We start from the raw sequence: 20,496 nt of genomic DNA, 5'->3' as shown, positions 1-20,496 counted from the left end.
AGGTTGGCTTTAAAAATGTCAGAATCAACACAGGCACTTGTCTCAGAATTTTTGTCCCTATATACCTTTAATAATATAACACATATTAAAGGGGCACTAGCTACGAGATATATGAAAAACTTATATATTATTTTCTTTGGCTCAATCAGTACTGAAATACAAATAGTGAAATAATAATTCTTTTTGAGTAGACAATAATGTTCAATTTTGTCAAAATAAGCAAAAAAACATTGATTATGAATCATATTCACTTGCAAGTGAATAATTCGACCTCCTTGTATCCGTATTCATGTGAACATTAATTTAACCCCTTAGCTTGAGATGGATAACACATGAATTGTATGTGTAAAAATATTTTTTAAAGGAAAAGAATGTCAACATTGAAAGTGAAACAAAGGTAACTCATTTGATTGACTGATTCGATCAACAAATAAACATTCTAATACAGGTAAAAACGATGATAAACATTTATTTTTTATCTGTAATATGAAATTAAATAGACCTAGAATAATTCAACATCACGTGTTTTCTTAATCTATTTATATCTATATTTATGTTTACATCGTTTGTATGGTCATCGGATGACTATAAAGGACAACTCGATAAATAATAAGTTGGCGTCTAGACTCAAATACACACGAAACGAAGCTACATATGTTCATGTCTGTGCCTTGTTTATTGTTTTATTTAGACTTTTAATAGTTTGGAAAAATGTTTTACATTGTTATAAATCAAATATGAGAATTTGATTAGAATCGGTGAACATGAATTTGACAGTAGTGCCCCTTTGCCAATTCTAATCAAATTCTAGGTTTGTCATATATCTCGTAGCTAGTGCCCTTTTAAGGTATAAAGGATTTTTTTTCTTCTGAGACAAGTGCCTGTGGAATATACATGAGAATTAATTTAAAAAAAAAAATCTATTTTCAAATTCATATAACATATACATAGACTATGAACATACCCTGATGTCACCAGTTGATGTGTCAAAACTTAAATGTTAGGTTTGGAAAGATTGAGTGATCACAAAACTGATTGACCTGCCACATTCTGTATGTGGTAATCCCAAGCCAGTTATTCAGTGGTTGTTGAAGTATAACCAGCTGTTATCTTTTGAATTGTTTCACATTTTGTCATCTTGTGGCTATGTAAGGCTTTCGATCAGAGATGATGATTTCATTGTTATTGTTGAAGGCCCCAAGATGACCTGTAACTGTTAATAACTTTATCCTTACATCTTGAGATACTTGTCTGATCTGGCAATGATCCATTTTCATTTTTATCATGTGTACTTTTTGTGGTCTTTGACTGTTTCTGATCTTTGGTTGGATTGTTGTCTCTTTGACACATACCCCACTTCCAATCTCAATTTTATTTGCTCATTTTTGACAGAAATTGTGATTCGACTGTTAAATAATTATAGACATTTGTATTTCAGCTCTGTGTGTAACAGCAGGATATGTAATGAACACTGCTATAGCTACTTCTATATGGAAGAAATGTTTAGACATACCAACACTTGGTGCCTGCAACAGTGAACCAGACTGTGCTAGCGATGGAACCAGGTGTGTTCCAAAAGACTCTCTGTAATATTCATGTTCTTCCTCTTGGACATTTTGTCAAATCATTTGTATTATATACCTCAATTACTTAAAGAATTTCTATATGGCTAGGCATGGAAGCCTAACATATTTAATAGGGCAATATAAATTGATAGAATAATTCAATGAACTTATTTCTTTTTTTTTAACATTGTTTTTTACTTAATACCTTATACTTATAGTATGGTTGGAAATTCTTTATAACGTATGCAGTCTGTTTCATTTTTCAATTTAAGTTTATAAATACTTAAGGACATAGTTGTTGTTTTATTTTTCAATTAAAAAGATATAGAAAGATGTGGTATGAGTGCCAATGAGACCACTCTCCATCCAAGTCACAATTTATAAGAGTAAAACATTATAGGTCAAGGTATGGTATTCAACACTGAGCCTAGGCTCACACTGAACAGCAAGCTATAAAGGGCCCAAATATGTGTAAAACCATTCAAACCTGAAAAGCTGATTAATACTTAGGGACATTGTTGTTAGTGGGTACAGGAATCAACAACTTGTTACACATCTCAATTTTGGAAGTTCCTCTTTTCATATATAAAATAACAACTACAGAATGATAAAATATCACAGATTTTATTATTTTCCCACACACAAACTGTTTTTGTTGTTCTGATGTTAATCCAAACAAATCTTACAACTTAAAATACATACAACATACATGTATAACCAATCACTGAAAATAATAACACATGTATTTCTTTTTTTCTATATCAAACAAAATTCATTTTTTTGTTGTTCTTGAAATAGAATCAGAAGGAAAATTTATAAAAATACAGAGATTTGTTTTAATTGCCAATGAGACTACTATCCACCAGAGCTTAAATGAAATTTTGATTGGTTATACTGACCATCTTACCACCTTTGCTCATAATTTGAAAAGTTTGAAATTAAAATTTCTGTAAAAATAAAAAAAAAACATTTGTAAAGGAAATCAGAAACAGATGAACAATTTCTTTTTAAGTAGATTATTGTTTGTTTTCTCAATCTATAAGTAAACATTTGGTCCTATTCATCCAATCATAAAGATGGTTATTATTGTTATATTTTGGTTATTTTACACATTTACAGGTCTTTTCCTTTCTTATTTTTCGCAAACGCTAGTAGAAACTTTCTATCATAGGAAATCAAAATATTTTTCACAAGTTTAAAAAAAAAAATAAAAATATCCATTACAAGTAGTTAAAGGGGCATTAGCTGTGAAATTCATGTTCCAGTACTGAATCTAATTGTCATATTTAAATTTTAACATACTTAAACGTATATATCCAAAATACATACAGTCTAAATGAAGATATTTACAATGCATGGTCTCATCAGAAAAGTATGAGAATTTCCTGTGTAATTTAGAAGAAGCCCCATTATCCATACGAAGACTGTCAATGGTCTGCTCATGTATTCTGATGTAAACATAAATATAAGTATTCAGACAAGCAAGTGCAATCATATGAGAAGGATTTTTCCAGGGATTGATTAAAAAATATGTGAATGATTGTTTCACCTGTATACAGAGGCAGATTTAGAGGGGTTTTCTGGGGGCCCAGGCCCCCTCTTTTGTGGTAAAAATTTGATTATAAAGGGAATCACAGAAGAATGACTGGAGCAGGCCCCCTCTTAGGCAGTCAGCAGGCCTCGACTTATGGAAATTTCTGGATCCGCCACTGGTATAAGAATAAATTTTGTGTGTGTAGAATCAGTCAACAACATGGTTCTACTCAGCATCTGCCTTGTTTCACTTTTCATTTTGTTTTTTAATACTTGCTGGCTTAACACATACACACTTCATCAGGAGGAATCTCCAGCTTATGGTTATTTTAGTATAAATCTTATGCCCCTGCCCCTTTAACACAATACATTTCTTTTAAAAAATCTATAAAAGATGGTCTAAAATATACTTGTGATATGACAATTCCAAAGTATGATCTATGTATGGAATAATCTATGTATGGAATATCTCTGATATATGAGATATTTGTGTCAACACAAACTATCATATGAAACTCATGTAGAAGTACAATAAATATAAATATTAAATTCATAAATCATGCTTTACAAAAATGAAATCTATCAACAAGTTTCATAAAAATGTTAGTATCTAATTTAAATATCAAGTCATTAAACTAACTAGTTTTTTTTTTACATCAAGGTTTTTATACAACTATGAGGATAAGTATGAACTACTGCAATTAGGTTTATTCTACAATCTTTCAAAGTGTTAATTAATCATACGAAGAATTACATCACTGAAAAGCTACCAGAGTAAATTAAAATATTGATATGTACAATAAGTTAGACAAAGATATCTGTCATATTTCATTATAATCTATTAAATAATTCTATCCACAATAAAATTTTGTTGGCATTTATCAAATAATTAAGGTCAAAGAGATGCTTGCAAGTTTCTGTTGCATAAAGATAATCTCAATAATAAACTATCAGATCATCCAAGTCTATAATTAGAAAGGTCTGTATGATGTTGGATATTTAACCAACATCCAGTTTGAAGCATAATTCTCACAGTGGGTCCAGCCCAGTTTCTTGTACATCTGTAAATACACCAAAAAAAAATGAGAAAATAAAATCACAGAATTCCAAATATTTAATTCTTTAAAGTTCAAGAGCCAATCTGCCTAAGGCAGTGGTAAAAACTTCAGAAAACAAGATAAATTTTATATTGATTTCAGTTATAAATGTGTAATGGTGCACGAGTATTATACTATTTTTCTATTTTTTTTTTAACTGTATCTTGTGTAGATTTCCACTCTGATTCACAAGAGACCTACTTACCTCGATGCATTTTTTGTCCATATCTGGTGTAGATTTATCCTCTGATTCACAAGAAACCTACTTACCTCTATGCATTTTTTGTCCATATCTGGTGTAGATTTATCCTCTGATTCACAAGAGACCTACTTACCTCGATGCATTTTTTGTCCAAATCTGGTGTAGATTTATCCTCTGATTCACAAGAGACCTACTTACCTCGATGCATTTTTTGTCCATATCTGGTGTAGATTTATCCTCTGATTCACAAGAGACCTACTTACCTTGATACATTTTTTGTCCATATCTGGTGTAGATTTATCCTCTGATTCACAAGAGACCTACTTACCTCGATGCATTTTTTGTCCAAATCTGGTGTAGATTTATCCTCTGATTCACAAGAGACCTACTTACCTCGATGCATTTTTTGTCCAAATCTGGTGTAGATTTATCCTCTGATTCACAAGAGACCTACTTACCTCGATGCATTTTTTGTCCATATCTGGTGTAGATTTTCCCTCTGATTCACAAGAGACCTAGTTACCTCAATGCATTTTTTGTCCATATCTGGTGTAGATTTATCCTCTGATTCACAAGAGACCTACTTACCTTGATACATTTTTTGTCCATATCTGGTGTAGATTTATCCTCTGATTCACAAGAGACCTACTTACCTCGATGCATTTTTTGTCCAAATCTGGTGTAGATTTATCCTCTGATTCACAAGAGACCTACTTACCTCGATGCATTTTTTGTCCATATCTGGTGTAGATTTTCCCTCTGATTCACAAGAGACCTAGTTACCTCAATGCATTTTTTGTCCATATCTGGTGTAGATTTATCCTCTGATTCACAAGAGACCTACTTACCTTGATACATTTTTTGTCCATATCTGGTGTAGATTTATCCTCTGATTCACAAGAGACCTACTTACCTCGATGCATTTTTTGTCCAAATCTGGTGTAGATTTATCCTCTGATTCACAAGAGACCTACTTACCTCGATGCATTTTTTGTCCAAATCTTGTGTAGATTTATCCTCTGATTCACAAGAGACCTACTTACCTCGATGCATTTTTTGTCCATATCTGGTGTAGATTTTCCCTCTGATTCACAAGAGACCTAGTTACCTTGATACATTTTTTGTCCATATCTGGTGTAGATTTTCCCTCTGATTCACAAGAGACCTACTTACCTCGATGCATTTTTTGTCCATATCTGGTGTAGATTTATCCTCTGATTCACAAGAGACCTACTTACCTCGATGCATTTTTTGTCCATATCTGGTGTAGATTTATCCTCTGATTGTTTCAATAGAAGTTTCAAAGCCCTTCCATACTGTTGGTTAGCTTTAGCATGTAATACTGAAAACTGTGACATCTGAAATAATTAGCAATCATGATATACCATATCTCAAAACAGTGTTAGCAGTATTATTCATTCATAAGAATTTTAGTTTTATGACAACAGCTTTAAGCAAGATCAAGTTAAGCATAAGCAAACATTTATACAAACAAAGCAAGCAAGCCAACCAAACCTTTAAACTACAAGCTTTTGGAAAATAGATCTTAAGTCTATATTTTAAGTCCTACTGTTCTGATCCAAAATTCACAAGTATAAATGATTTGATATATAAAAGCAAATATGTTCATTATGTAAATAAAATCTTGCATGTCTCTCTTTTTCACTTGCATCTAAACTGCATTTAGTATTAAGTTGTTCTACTGAAAGGTTCACTACCAATACTGTATGTATATTTCTGCTTAATCATTCATTCATGTGGGCTTTAATTAAGAACTGTGTGCTGTACCAACCAGAATTATCATTAATATAAATACTAACCTTGTCATCATTGAGATCTATCCATCTCTGCAATGTTTGGTAGGTTTCATTCAGATCTTGTAAAGTGACCTCTGGCAGTAAAGCTCCCTCTTCTTCCTCCACCTCTCCACCATTCTCCCTCATTAGGATGTCAGCCTCAGCACAAGCAAGCTTCACTAGAGCTTCTATTAACATCTCTTTCTGTTTGTCCATGTCTCTACAGTAAAACAGCTCACATTAAAATACAATGTGTCTTACATATATACTGAATCTATCTGCAATCCTTATCATATGGCTATGACTGCACATGCTATTATTGACAATGTTAAAATAGTGCATTGATGAAACAAATAAAAAGCTTGATATATCTCTTAAATGACATGGTTGTAGCATAGAAATGTAATTATAAGAATTGAATGCTTCTTTTAATAACTTTAAAGGGTAGTAAAAGCAGTGATTTTGCACATATTTTTATATTAAGTGCAAAAAGTGCGCTAACAATGCTGTTACACTGTAATAAAATTATGAAAAAGACCATGCAATTCAATATGTTATTCTTGTAAAGTATTAAAAACCTACTCAGTGTGTACTAAACAACATTATCACATACTGTGTACTATCTAGGATGTGGTTTTGATTGTCAGATATGGATGTTCTGGTTTATTTACAGTGTCCCTTGAATTTTTTAAAGGTCTGGTATTTACCCAGTTAAACTGTTTTTAGTTGAATATGATGAACCTCAACAGTTGGCAATAACTCACTTAGCAGGAAGAAGAGTAAATAATCAATTAAAATCCACAAATTTTATACAGATTTATTTCCTGTGGGTTTTTTTTTTTATTATAAAACAGGGGAAAAATTTAAAAAAAAAAGTTTTTAAAATGCAAAGAAAATACTTCCATGACAATATTTTGTCCATTTGTTACAGATGAGACAATAGTAATTTATTAATGTACAAATCTCTTACTTTTCAAATGTACAAACCTAATAAACAATAGAATCACTAGAATTTCAAAGAGAGCAAGATAAGTCCACAGGGTATGAATAACACTTTTCAACTTTTTTGTGTACACAATGTTAAGTCACTTGATACCTTGTGTATTATCACTCAGTCTCTGAAATTTAATAACTGACTTTAATGATGTTTTAATTTTAAAATAAAATACAACAAACATTGGAGTGCAAGTTTTCTTATTTCAAGGTGTTCATAGATATCAAATATTTGTAATATACAAATACCACATATATTCAATATCTAACCAAATGCTCCACAGGGCACAGCTCTATATGACTGCAGTGGTCGAACCCTGAACAGTTGGGACAAGTATTGACACAAAATTCAAGCTTGATACAGCTCTGAATTTGGATTTTTATTAAGTAGTTGACACATCATAGGTTTCTGACACAGTATTAATGTGGTCTAATGAACTTAAAAATTTATTTTGTTTTGCTGTTGAGCAATACACTATGCTGTTGAATATTAATCCGCTACAAAAAATATTAAACCCCACCCCCCTCCAACATTTTTTTCACCTTCCCCATTTCCTTATTAAAAAAATAATCTTAATTCAAATTTCTAATGAAGTTGGCAACAATGACTACTCATTTAAATACATCATAAAATATCAAAATATAAAATGACATACAGTCATGGTTAAAATTAGTATTAATAAACAGTAACTTCTAAAAATAAATTTACAGCTACACATCTGGAGACAATCATTATTTCTTAATACATAATTTTCAAGCAGTGTAAGGGTAATCAAACATATATATAACAGTGTTCTTTAAATTTTAATTGGATTACCTCCCCTTCACTGCTTCTAAATTTTTAAAATTGTCCTATTTTCAGAAGAAAAAAAACTTGTTTTCTTCCTTTTTTGTCCCTTATTGCTTGATAATTTGAACCATAACTCCTTCCTTACCCCCCCCCCCCCTCCCCACCCCTTTGTAGTATGGAAACTTGTGATATAATTCAGAGAGACTTATACAATTAAACACAAGTTATTGACTGAAAACTAAAATCAAAGTGCTGGATAGCACCTCTGGAAAGTTTGCAACTGTATATGTGTATTATTTCAAATAGGTTATAGACGTGTATATTTTCAAATATATGTATTTAATCACAGTTTGGATTTTTCAAACTAAACCATTGTTATATATAAGGTAACAGGTAACAGATAAATATACTATTGGTATTGGTATCGGATTCGACCCTCAACTTGTTAATTATTGGCAATATTAATTATGTGGAAAACAAAAGGGTCTGGAGTGGTGTAATTTTTAATCAACACCATTGTCCTATATTGGATATATATAAAATTGAATTCTTTGATTTGTCGTTTTTACCCCATGACGGCTGACAAATTGGACCTCGTTATTTTAGTATTATACAGATAGATGTTCCCTATGATATAATCTCTCTAATTTAAATGCCAAATTAGAGTTTTTACTCCATTTTCACGGTCCACTAAACATAGAAAATGATAGTGCAGATGGGGCAGGCGTGTACTATGGACACATTCTTGTTTTATATATCTATACTTCTGAATCTAAAGATCGTTTTTATGTTCACCTGATAAGAAAGCTATAAGTCAAACTTATATATAAAGGTATATATACTTGATAGGGAATACTGAAAATTGCACCCCTTTACATCTAGAATGGTAAAAGTGACGCCAACCAAATTAAAACTTGACTTGTGTTTTGTGGTTGTAAGCATTGAGTATAAGTTTCATAAAATTTGGTTCAGGCAAACTTAAGTAAGAGAACAGAAATCAATTTTGGGATGTATGGACGTAGTCGTGACAAGTAAGGGACGAACATACTTACAGAAAAAAAAAGGATAAAACTCAATATAGTGGGGGCATGACAATAGTAGTATGACATCAGGAATAAAAAGTTTATACACACTAGATTCATACAATGTTGATCTGAGGTGCGTATAACCCTGTAACACATTTTAGTTGCTGCTGTGTAATTACCATTGAGGCAATGACATTTTAGATTTTTGTTTTAAGCCATTTATTTGATATACTAGTAATCATTGCCTCTGTGCTAGGACGACACATTGTTAATAATAGGTCAATCTTAAAGAATCATACTGCCCCAGGAATAAAGTGTGAGGATAGAAGTTCTGGATCCGCCACTGCAATGTTAAGCACTAAGAAAGTAATTTTGCTAGTACATGGACAAATGTTATTAAAGCATTTTAATAATTTCTACAGCACTTGTCTTTAGCTTGATCTCGGTCTTGATACACTGAACTATAATATTCTAAGAATTAGATGATGACTCGGTTGCTTTTAAATTATACGGATGCTATGCTACGAATTGTCATTAAGACAATGTTTTTCTGTTGTCAGTTTGATCAACTTGAACATGCTGAACGAGTGAAGGTCCTTATATCCACATTGAAAAGTGAAACAGCTTGTATTTAAATAACGGAATTAAAGATTTTCAAATGATTTTAGGCATCAAAACTTTCAGATCGATGTCAGTTTGACATAAACAATGCACCTTTCTATTAAAGCCGTCATTAACCTTTCCCCGTCTTTGGCGCGAGACATAAGCCATATAATTATCGATTATTATATTTTCTATCACCTGTGTATTGTTAAAATAAATCAAACCATTATCACTTGTCAATTATCCGACTTGGTCAAATATCAACTTGTTCTCGCATACCGGACTCTTTCGATACACTCTGCCTTTACTTATTCAATTTTATAAACAGTTGTAAATATCGTACATAGTAAAAAAAATAGTGCAGGAAAATGTTCATTCAAGAAATATTCATGAATGAAACGCTATCTCGCGTAGATTTCTTTTGATTTTCTCTTCAGCCAATGGCCGATCCGCAAAGTAGTGTTTGTGATACTTATTTCAAAATGAAGTTTAATTCATCTGAATTGTAGGTTAACATTCATTCCTGTTTTATTCAAGCTGTAATCTTTTCAAAAGAGTAGTAACACAAAATATCCGAGAATCAGAATTCGAACACTAGTACTACATTATCTTGGAGCAGAACATTGCGATAGTCCGTCTCACCGGAGGTTTAGGCCGACGCCTATGGAAAGTAGCTATAGCAAGCTATAGCAAACTTTCCAAAAATGCTTATTTTGGCCCCTTTTTTGGCCCCAAATTCCTATACATTTGGGACCATAACCCCCAAAATCAATCCAAACCTTCTACCTGTGGTATTAAACATTGATGGTACCATTTCAGAGCTATTGAAATGCTTGTACACAAGTTGATATGCTGAAAGTAGAAAAATGCTTGTTTTGGGCCCTTTTTCTAAAAATAGGGACCATCATCCCAACCTACCTTTTGAGGTATTGAACCTTTTTACAAAATTTCATAGAGATCCATTCAGTTAAACTAAAGTTATTGTCTGGAAATCAATGTGTCTTTGGACGACAAAGACGACGCAGACAACATCATACCATTTTACGAATGCACAAATTTTTTGCAGTTGTATAAAAACATATTGACATCAGAAACCCACACCAAATGGGTTCATGTATTTGATATTCCTATTAGTTCTTACTTTTTAATGACAGTAGCTTCAGGTCTTGGATCAGATTTCATTCCATAATAAGCAAGCAGAGCATTCTGATCAATTTTAGAACTAACAACCTTGGCTAAATCTATTATCTCTACCAACTTCTTAGATCTGTCCTGTAAAACAAGATAAAACAAACCTGGTTATATCAAGTATCTGTTACTCTTTCTTAAGCTAAAAACACAAGGGAGGATATTAACTTATAGTATAAGTTTCATGAAAGTCTGGCAAGAATTGTACCCTTGATAGTGCTAACAAGACTGGACGATGGACACACGACTGAACAAATAGACAGACAGAAGGTATTTCTAGGTCCTCCCCAATGTGTTACGCAGGGTACAAACAAAGGACCTAACTTTCAAGTAATCTTAAAATGACCAAATTGTGTCAAAAAATTTCCGAATCCTTGATGTATACTGTCAGTGGCTGTATATCTCAAACGTTAATAAGGTCAATGCAATTTTACTGTGAAAATAGCACAATAAGATTTATAGAATAACATACCTTGGAGGTGTCTAAAGCCTGTAGTCTGGACATATACAATGGTAAATGATCTGGATATGTCTTTCTAAGTTCATCATACAGAGGGTTATCTAATTCAAGTCTGAAACAATATAACATTATAACTCATTATACTTGTTTAACCTCATAAATTAATAATTATGTCAGGTATTTCACTAGTTATGTATAACTTGGTTAACAAATCATTAATTGATAAAAATGCTTTGCTGAGCGCAGCCTGATACAACCACAGAGATCTAACCCTGATTAGTGGGGGCAAATTTGGCCACAATATTCAAGCTTGATACTGTCTGAATTTGGATTGTGATCATTTTTTTTTTACATAATATAGGTTTCTGACATAAAATAAATGTGGTCAAAGATCTTACAAATCTTTTGCTCAATACTGTGAAATTGAAAATATTTTGAAAAAATAAACATAAATCCCTTAAAAGAATTGGACCCCTCTCCCCCCTTGGAGAAATAACCCCAAAACTCAATTCCAGTCTTTTCTTTGTAGTATGGAATCTTCTAGTACAATTTCAGAGAGATCCATACACTAAAACACAAGTAATCCTCTTGAAACTAGAAAAATGCTTGTTTTTGGACCTTCTTTGGCCCCTAGTTCCTCCATGTGTGGGGCAATTAACCCCAAACCTGATCCCAGCCTTCCCTATGTTATAAGGAACCTTGTGGTACATTGTCAGAGAGATTCATACACTTACACACAAGTAATTGTCTGGAAACTAGGAAAATGCTTGTTTTTGGCCCTTAATTCCTAAACTGTTGGCCCCATAACCACTGGAATAAATTTGTACCTTCTACTTGTTGTATGAAACATTGTGGTACAATTTCATAGCAATAGAAATACTTATACACAAGCTATTATCCTGAAACTAGAAATATGCTTGTTTTTGGCCCCTTTCGGGGCCCCCTAATTCCTAAACGGTTTGGCCCACATCCTCAAAATCAATCCCCACCTTCCTTTTGTGGTTTGGAACCTTCTTAAAAAATTTCATAGAGATTCATTCATATAAACTTGCGATCTTATAAAAAGACTTCAAAAACTTTAAAATAGGCAAAATTGAAAAAAAGAAGGTAATTTTTAAAAGGATGTATTCTTCTGACGTTTCAGTCTCGTTGAAATTTCGTTCTGGAATTTTTTCTAAAATATGAGATACAAGTGGAAAATATTAATGAATTTAAATCAAAGCGCTGTAAGCGCTGAAGGCAGTTAACCAAAAACCAAGGCAACCGTAATTATGAAAACTGTGGCAATGTTGCCTCAACATTAAACATTCATATATAGTACATTCATGTTTATCTAATGATTTATTTATTAAGGCAAATAATTTATATGTTATCAAGGTTTCAAAAGCAATGCATATATCAATGTATATTTTTTTATGGTGAGTCTGCAGTGGTACAAGTTCCCAATGATTGCAGTTGTTCTACTTGGTAGTTATTAAACCTTGGTTTTATTTGACTGCTAGAAGTTCAATTTGACTTAGTATGAACATGTATTAGTATGAATGGACTGGTTTCCCTGGAAAGAAAACTGAGTTTGTGTTCTATAGTACAAAAGTTATGAGACACGAATCGGACAAATGTTCACTACAACAGGGATCAAAGGTGAGGTCTGACTGACCTGCCCATAGTAAATACAAATGATTTGTTACTTTGTCCCATACATATGAATATATATAATTTAGGGGTTGGGATCTCAACGGATTTCAAGTTCTCAAACAGGTAGGGGTAGGCAGAGGATTTAGGGGGGCAGCTCCCCCCTTTTTGGAAAAAATGGTTGCTTATATAGGGAATCACTGAAGCGTGACTGGAGCTGGCCCCACTTAGGTCGGTCAGTGGGCCCAACTTATGAAAATTTCTGGATCCGCCACTGGGGGTAGGGTGACCCTAGGGACTTCCCCTACATTTCATTTTATTTGTTATATTGACCCATACAGGAATATATATGGTTTAGGGGTGGGTATCCCTTTGGTTTCCAAGTTCTCAAACAGGAGGGGTAGGGTGACCCCAGGGACTCCCCCTATATTTCATTTAATTAGTTATATTGGCCCATACATGAATATATATTATTTTGGTGTGGGGATCTCGACCGTTTCAAAGTTCTCAAACAGGATGGTTGGGGTGACCTCAGGGACTCCCCCTATCTTTCATTTAAATTGTTATATTGTCCCGTACATGAATATATATGGTTAAGGGGTGGGGATCTCAACGGGTTTCAAATTCTCAAACAGGAGGGGTGTGGTGACCCAAGGGACTCCGGAGCCCTATATGTTATCTGATTTGTTATATTGTCCCATACATGAATATATATGGTTTAGGAGTGGGGATCTCGACCATTTTTAAATTCTAAAACAGGAGGGGTGGGGTGACCCCCAGCGACTCTTCCTATATTTCATTTGATTTTTTCATATTGTCACAAACATGAATATATATGGTTAAGTGGTGTGGATCTCCAAGTTCTCAAACAGGAGGGGGTGGGGTAACTCCAGGGACTCCCCCTATATTTCATTTTTCATTTATTATATTGTCCTATACTTGAATATATGCTGGGGCTGATTCAGACGGGGGGAGGGTTGCGGGCTTGCAAATTTGCAAAGCATGGGTTGTTCTCAGCTTAATAAAGAATATTCCGATAATTTTACCTCAATTTTTTTTTAGCCTCGCTCTGCTCGGCAAAAATTTAAGTTTGCGCCCCTCCTAACCTAAAATCCTGGATCTGCCCCTCATATGGTTTAGGGGTGGGGAGCTCGACCGTTTCCAAGTTATCAAACAGGAGGGGGTAGAGTGGCTCAAAGAATGCCACCTATATATCATATGATTTACTTACATTAATATATATATAATATAGTTGCATTATTTGTGAAAATAAAGAAAGAAACTTTCAGCTACTTTAATTGACCCTTCAAAATTGAGAAAAACAAATAACCCTTCGAAATTGCAGTAATATGTTTACACTTTAAAAGCATCTCACATGCATTATCATCCTTTATCATTTATAAAGAAAATTTAGACTGTGACCATGAACATGTATATTGTTAGATATACTGTTCCCAGCTGTCACTTTGTATTGGATTTTTAAATGATTAAAATTTGTCAAAAAGTAATTTTGAGTTTCTGAATAAAATATTTTTCTGCTTTTTCTTTCTTTTACATATATCTTTTGGTTTACAATTCTAGTGTTTATATTCATTTACCATGCATAGATGTATTTTTTCACCTGCTTGGATTTATTTTGTAAATGATCGCCAAACCCGGAATTACCCTTATCCGCTTCCGGAATCGGATCCGATATTGTAAAATTTTGTCTTCACTCCTTCAGGGAAAACGGTACTATTTATTCTGCCATAGGCGACAATGTTAACATTTTCTAAATTTACCACTTTTTAAGATAAAAACCTGGATAAAACAGTTATATGTTGTGTAATACTTTATTACTCTGTTTTAAAAATTAAAGCCAAATAGTATCATGACCAACTTCCAACGGAGCTTGTTTATGTTATCCATGCCCACCGTCATTTTGCACCAAATTTATGAAATTTTGCAAGTCTTTTCGAATAATTCTCTAGAAAATATTTCAATAGGTTTTAAAATTTATATTGTAAATATACACACTGCAGTTATTCATAGATAAATAAAAAATAAATTGTACCCTTACATCCAATCACAGCGCTCCTAATTTGACTTCCTTCACCTGCCTTGGGTACACAAAAGGCCAACCTAATGCTGGGAAAATTAAATACTACCGTTTTCCCTATACTGTGACATAAAGATATAAAGAATTCTTATGACATTATTAATGCAATACTGGGCTATTGTGAAAACCTTGGCTATAATAAATTCTTGTATGACCCCAGTACTTAAAGAAACATAGATCATTTTATGTCCCCACCCCTACATGCTGGTTTACCTCATTCTCTACTTCTTTCAGAAAAGCCTTAATAAACAACCTGTATCCAATCATATCTTATCTTATTTAAAAAGAATGATAAATAGTTCCATTTAAACAGATAAAATGGACAGTTCCATTCAATTTGTATTCATTTTATCAAAAATTTACAAGAAATGCACAAATTCAAGATTTTTCATACTAATCTCCATTCCATGCTTTAGTATATGCCATATTGTGGTTGAAATTTTTAGAGCTTGTTATAAAATCTATTATTCTGTCTTGAGATGATGAAAACAAAGATATTAGACACTTTAAACATTAAATATGCAAACTACTCAGCTATAAAGTTGCCTTTGTTGCCTGTATTAATCAATGAAAAAGCTGAATTATGTCCCTCGGGAGTATTAATTTCCAACAAAAGTCCTTTCAAACAGTAGGAAATGAAAAATTATTTATGTCTGATATAATAAAAGAAAGAAACTACAAAATGAAGCACTTTTGAAATATTTGCTGCATGCATTATCAAGAATGTGAACAATTCTTTACACAGGAGAGTATAAATTCTATGTAAATTTAGCCTCAAGTGGGCCTCTTTTTTTCTTAGATGAACAATTCTAACACTGAAAATGCTTTCAATGTGATCAAATATTGCCTACTTCCATAAACAGTACAAACTAAACCAGACAATTTCCCATTTTAATAGATTATGTTTACAGAAATACCCAAGTTATACATTTAGGGAATTACGCAGCAAAAAAGGCAAACATTTCAGTAAAAAATATTTGTCGCGACTTAAATTCTGGTGTTTCCAATTGAAAAAATCATAGCGAAAGGTGAAATCAAATACAAAAGAACTATAATATGGTGCATTTTACACAATATAGTTAATATTGACATCCTAGAATAAAGTTTTATATCATTACCAATCAATTTGACCTATTATGATGACTCAGCACTTTTCTCAACACAGTATTGTTCTCAGTGAAAAATTTCTATTCTTTCTGATAAAAATCAAATGTACTAATCAAAAGCTTCAAAATAGTATAAAAGAATTGAAGTTTGAGTGACTTTGATTTCCCTTGCTATCTTCAGTATAGGGAAAACGGTATTATTTATTCTGCCATAGGCGACAATGTTAACATTTTCTAAATTTACCACTTTTTAAGATAAAAACCTGGATAAAACAGTTATATGTTGTGTTAGTACTTTATTACTCTGTTTTAAAAATTAAAGCCAAATAGTATCATGACCAACTTCCAACGGAGCTTGTTTATGTTATCCATGCCCACCGTCATTTTGCACCAAATTTATGAAATTTTGCAAGTCTTTTCGAATAATTCTCTAGAAAATATTTCAATAGGTTTTAAAATTTATATTGTAAATATACACACTGCAGTTATTCATAGATAAATAAAAAATAAATTGTACCCTTACATCCAATCACAGCGCTCCTAATTTGACTTCCTTCACCTGCCTTGGGTACACAAAAGGCCAACCTAATGCTGGGAAAATTAAATACTACCGTTTTCCCTTCACGGCCGCCATTTTTATGTGTTTACAATGTTGTTTTTGTCAATCAGATACGATTTTACTCGAATTTATACAATATTTGTCGGCGATTTTCTGTATAAAGATAGCGGTTGAACAAAGTGAACATCGCTATCGTGACTAATAATGATAAAAATAAGTTTTTATCTCGTTTAATTGGAGACTTTGGTGAACGTGGTGAAAAGGTTTGCAAAGTAATTTCTTATTTTCTTTCAAGTGGAAGGTGACTACGTCGGGCGTAGCTAGAAACCAAATATCCTATTCGAAATTCCGCTTGCAAAAGTGGAAGGTCGCGGACCTCTGACCACCGCTAATTTGCACACCTGCCTCCAAATTGAAAAGCTACGAAAATTTCTTTTTCTAATTTGAAATTGCCGCCAACAGCATGAACAGTTGAACTTATTATATAATAGACTACTGACGTAGTTGTACTATGTATTGATGACAAACAATATTCCTACGACTTTTGTCATTTGGGAAATCTAAACTACTTGTCTTAAGAGATTTTCGGCGATTAAATATTTCATACAATTGTTCTTTGACATCTTAGCTAAAAGCACAAGTCATAATGAACTACACAAGGATTCTTAATAAGCACTACTTCCAATGTGTAACTTTAAAACTTTTGGATAAATCGACGATCATTTAAGGTTTTTCTGGTCATATTTTTTGTAATCCAGAATAAAAAGTATTAAAAAAGTGTTCAATTAGTTATATATAACATAGTAGCGAGCTAGATAGTAACAGTGGCAAGTATTTCAGCATGTATTGGGTAGAACACAAATCTAGGGTGCTCGCATAATGCAGCTTAACTGCATAAAAATGTTATAATCAAACTTAACTCTGAAAAAATTGGGTATTTCAAAATTTTTTATTACCAATCAAGTCAGTCTTTTTAAACAAATTTTGAGAAAATAGGTGAGGGATACAAAAAATGATTTTACCAGAAACATGTTCATCCCACATCCCTTTTTTCTTTTCAAATTTCGTAGATATGTATTTTTTCAATCATTTATTACAAAGAAGTTGAAAAAATATGCAATTTGTACTTAAAACAGAGAAAAATCACAAATTTACCAAATTGACAACATGGTAAATTTGACAGAAATCAAAGTGCTGGATAGCACCTCTGGAAAGTTTGCAACTATAGACGTGTATTATTTCAAATATGTATTTAATCACAGTTTTGATTTTTCAAACTAAACTATTGCCTTGCCAGCAATTTCCAAAATTAACTTTTTAGGCCCCATTTATGGGCACTATGTTTTATGGTCTGTGCTTCCGTTCGTCCGTCCGTCCATTCATCTGTCTGTCCCATTCAGGTTAAAGTTTTTGGTCGAGGAAGTTTTTGATGAAGTTGAAGTCCAATCAATTTGAAACTTAGTACACACTAGAACACACCCGTGATATCTTGGGTCTGTGACTGAATTAAAGTATATAACTATGCGTAAGCCTTATTTTAGTATTGGGATTGTCATCTGATAAAGTCATGCAGTATATAAGATGCACAGTTTTCTCTGCTTTCAAAATCTTTCTGTTTGAATCCGTCAACCTGGATCTTATCAATTATTGGTAATATTAATTACTGCTGACAAATTGGACCTCGTTATTTTAGTATTACAGATGTTCCCTATGATTTAATCTTTCTAAATTAAATGCCAAATTACAGTTTTTACTCCATTTTCATGGTCCACTGAACATAGAAAATGATAGTGCAGATGGGGCACGCGTGTACTATGAACACATTCTTGTTTATACTTCTAAAATCTTAAGACCGTTTTAATTTCACCTGATAAATGTATAACCGAAGAAAGCTACAAGTCAAACTTATATATAAGGGTATATATACTTGATAAGGTATACTGAAAATTTCACCCCTTTACACCTAGAATGGTAAAAGTGACGACAACAAAATTCAAGCTTGACTTGTGTTTTGTGGTTATAAGCATTGCGTATAAGTTTCATAAAATTTGGTTCAGGCAAACTAAAATCAAGTTTGGGATGTATGGATGTACGTACAAGTAAGGGACGTACATACTTATAGAAAATCAAAGAGCAGAATGCTCTGAGGGATACGATTGCCATATAGTTTTCATTGACACATATATAGCAGTTCTGCCAACTTTTCATTAAGCAAATTCGTGAGATTTGGCCAAAAAGAGGAAAAAATTGATCCAAGGATACTGCTGCAAAAAAGCATGAACATGCGTGAGTCTCACACAATTTTGGCAGCCCTGGCCTTGATAGTCCAAATAATTATGACGTCTTGAAAGGCTATTATATTTTTTTTCTTTGACGCTTTATTTCGACGTCGAAGTAAGGCGTCAAAGAAAAAAAAATATGATAGCCTTCCAAGACGTCATAATTATTTGGACTATGGCCGTGAAGGCATAAAACTTTGCTCAGTGCTTGGAGCACAAAAATCATGCTCGAAACAAGAAATCAAGCAATTTCATTGGTTGACTTTTTAGTATGAGTACAAAAAAACTGACTCGAAAGTTTTATGACCGCAAGGCCTGGTACAGCTGGATAGTATTATTTTCAAAACTAATTCAACTGCACATGCAAAGGTAATATAAATCTGAATAGTCACTCAACTTTAAAAATAGCTAATCCCGGATACAAGTGTAGGAGCAATGTACTTATTGTGTTTTATTTGTGTGCTATCAATTCCAAGTTTACTTTCCACAGCAGTCACTGAGAGAGAGAGAAGGTATTTCACTTCATAGTTCGAGATTACTCTGATGTCCGACGGCTGATTTGCCAGACAAGCTGGGACCATGGGGGACTTTCATGCTAGTATACTTAAATTATAAACTAAAATAGTCCCAGTCCTATATATTATATCAAGTATTATTGGATGCCGAATTGAATTTTAAATAGGTGCGGATTTGACTAGATGCCGATTAAACCAGGTGCCGATTTGACTTGTACCCAGTAATCTCGGGACTATTCACTTCGTATCTTATCACCGTTAATTCTAAGAGGAACCCCATTTCCCAGTCCCATATATTATATCAAATATTATTGGATGCCGAATTGACTTTAGGTGCCGATTTGACTTTTTCTATGGGTGCCGATTTGACCAGGTGCCGATTTGACTTGTACCCAGTAATCTCGGACTATTACTTCGTATCTTATCACCGTTAATTCTAGGAGGAACCCCATTTCTAACTCTTTAATTATTAATTTCCTTTTGGTCAGTGGGCATGAATCCTTCCGTACACTCCTCTGTTTAAATTGAGACGATTTTGACGGGAAATACTTCTGAAAGGGAGACAACTCGAAACGATAATATGGAAGACTACATTTCGGGTAAAGGGGTGTTATAGGTAAAACTTCATTGATTTTAATTTAAATGATGCATATGATTTTATTATGCAACAACAATATTAAACCCTCAGTAGCAGGCAGACATAGAAGACATAGAATGAATTTCAAATTAATTAATAAGCGGGGAATCCAGAACAACCACTCAATCTGATACCCCTTGAAATCAAGAAAACTATACGCATGCGCATTAATACATAAACAAACCCGCGATTTGCGATTTGGAACAAGAACGTTTATTTAATTTATGATATGATGAATGAGTCTCAATTTCTATATGAGAGTACAGTATCAGTTTCATAACGGTAAAATATAGAAAACTCCACTTCAGTTCTTATATGACAGAAATAGAATTATCGAAATTCAAAGAACTCTCGCATTTATCAAAACTGGGGAATTCCCTCTGACGTGTTTCTAAATTTATAAAAACACTAAATATAA

At 33.0% G+C, this 20,496-nt stretch overlaps 1 protein-coding gene across 2 annotated transcripts in view; it reads right to left on the bottom strand.

Moving 5' to 3' along the window:
* Nucleotides 1–2,170: 2,170 nt before the first annotated feature.
* Nucleotides 2,171–20,496, bottom strand: part of LOC139517923 (tripeptidyl-peptidase 2-like) — a 57,251-nt gene continuing 38,925 nt past the window's right edge. The window contains exons 25-30 of one of the 2 annotated variants that reach the window (XR_011663235.1): nucleotides 11,265–11,364; nucleotides 10,746–10,876; nucleotides 6,218–6,413; nucleotides 5,636–5,755; nucleotides 3,446–4,159; nucleotides 2,171–3,324 (exon numbers count right to left, since the gene is read on the bottom strand). Coding sequence is in view for 1 of the 2 variants with exons in the window: in XM_071309473.1 (XP_071165574.1) it covers nucleotides 4,070–4,159; nucleotides 5,636–5,755; nucleotides 6,218–6,413; nucleotides 10,746–10,876; nucleotides 11,265–11,364 (637 nt within the window). In the remaining variant the exon portion in view is untranslated. Of the gene's footprint in view, nucleotides 4,160–5,635; nucleotides 5,756–6,217; nucleotides 6,414–10,745; nucleotides 10,877–11,264; nucleotides 11,365–20,496 lie in introns of both variants that reach the window. The other variant, XM_071309473.1, reaches the window with a different exon arrangement.

This window comes from Mytilus edulis, chromosome 3, assembly GCF_963676685.1.
Source record: "Mytilus edulis chromosome 3, xbMytEdul2.2, whole genome shotgun sequence".
In the NCBI taxonomy this organism is placed as follows: Eukaryota; Metazoa; Mollusca; class Bivalvia; order Mytilida; family Mytilidae; genus Mytilus; species Mytilus edulis.
The sequence above is the reverse complement of the archived record's forward strand: the minus strand, read 5'-3'. Positions and strand labels throughout refer to the sequence as shown.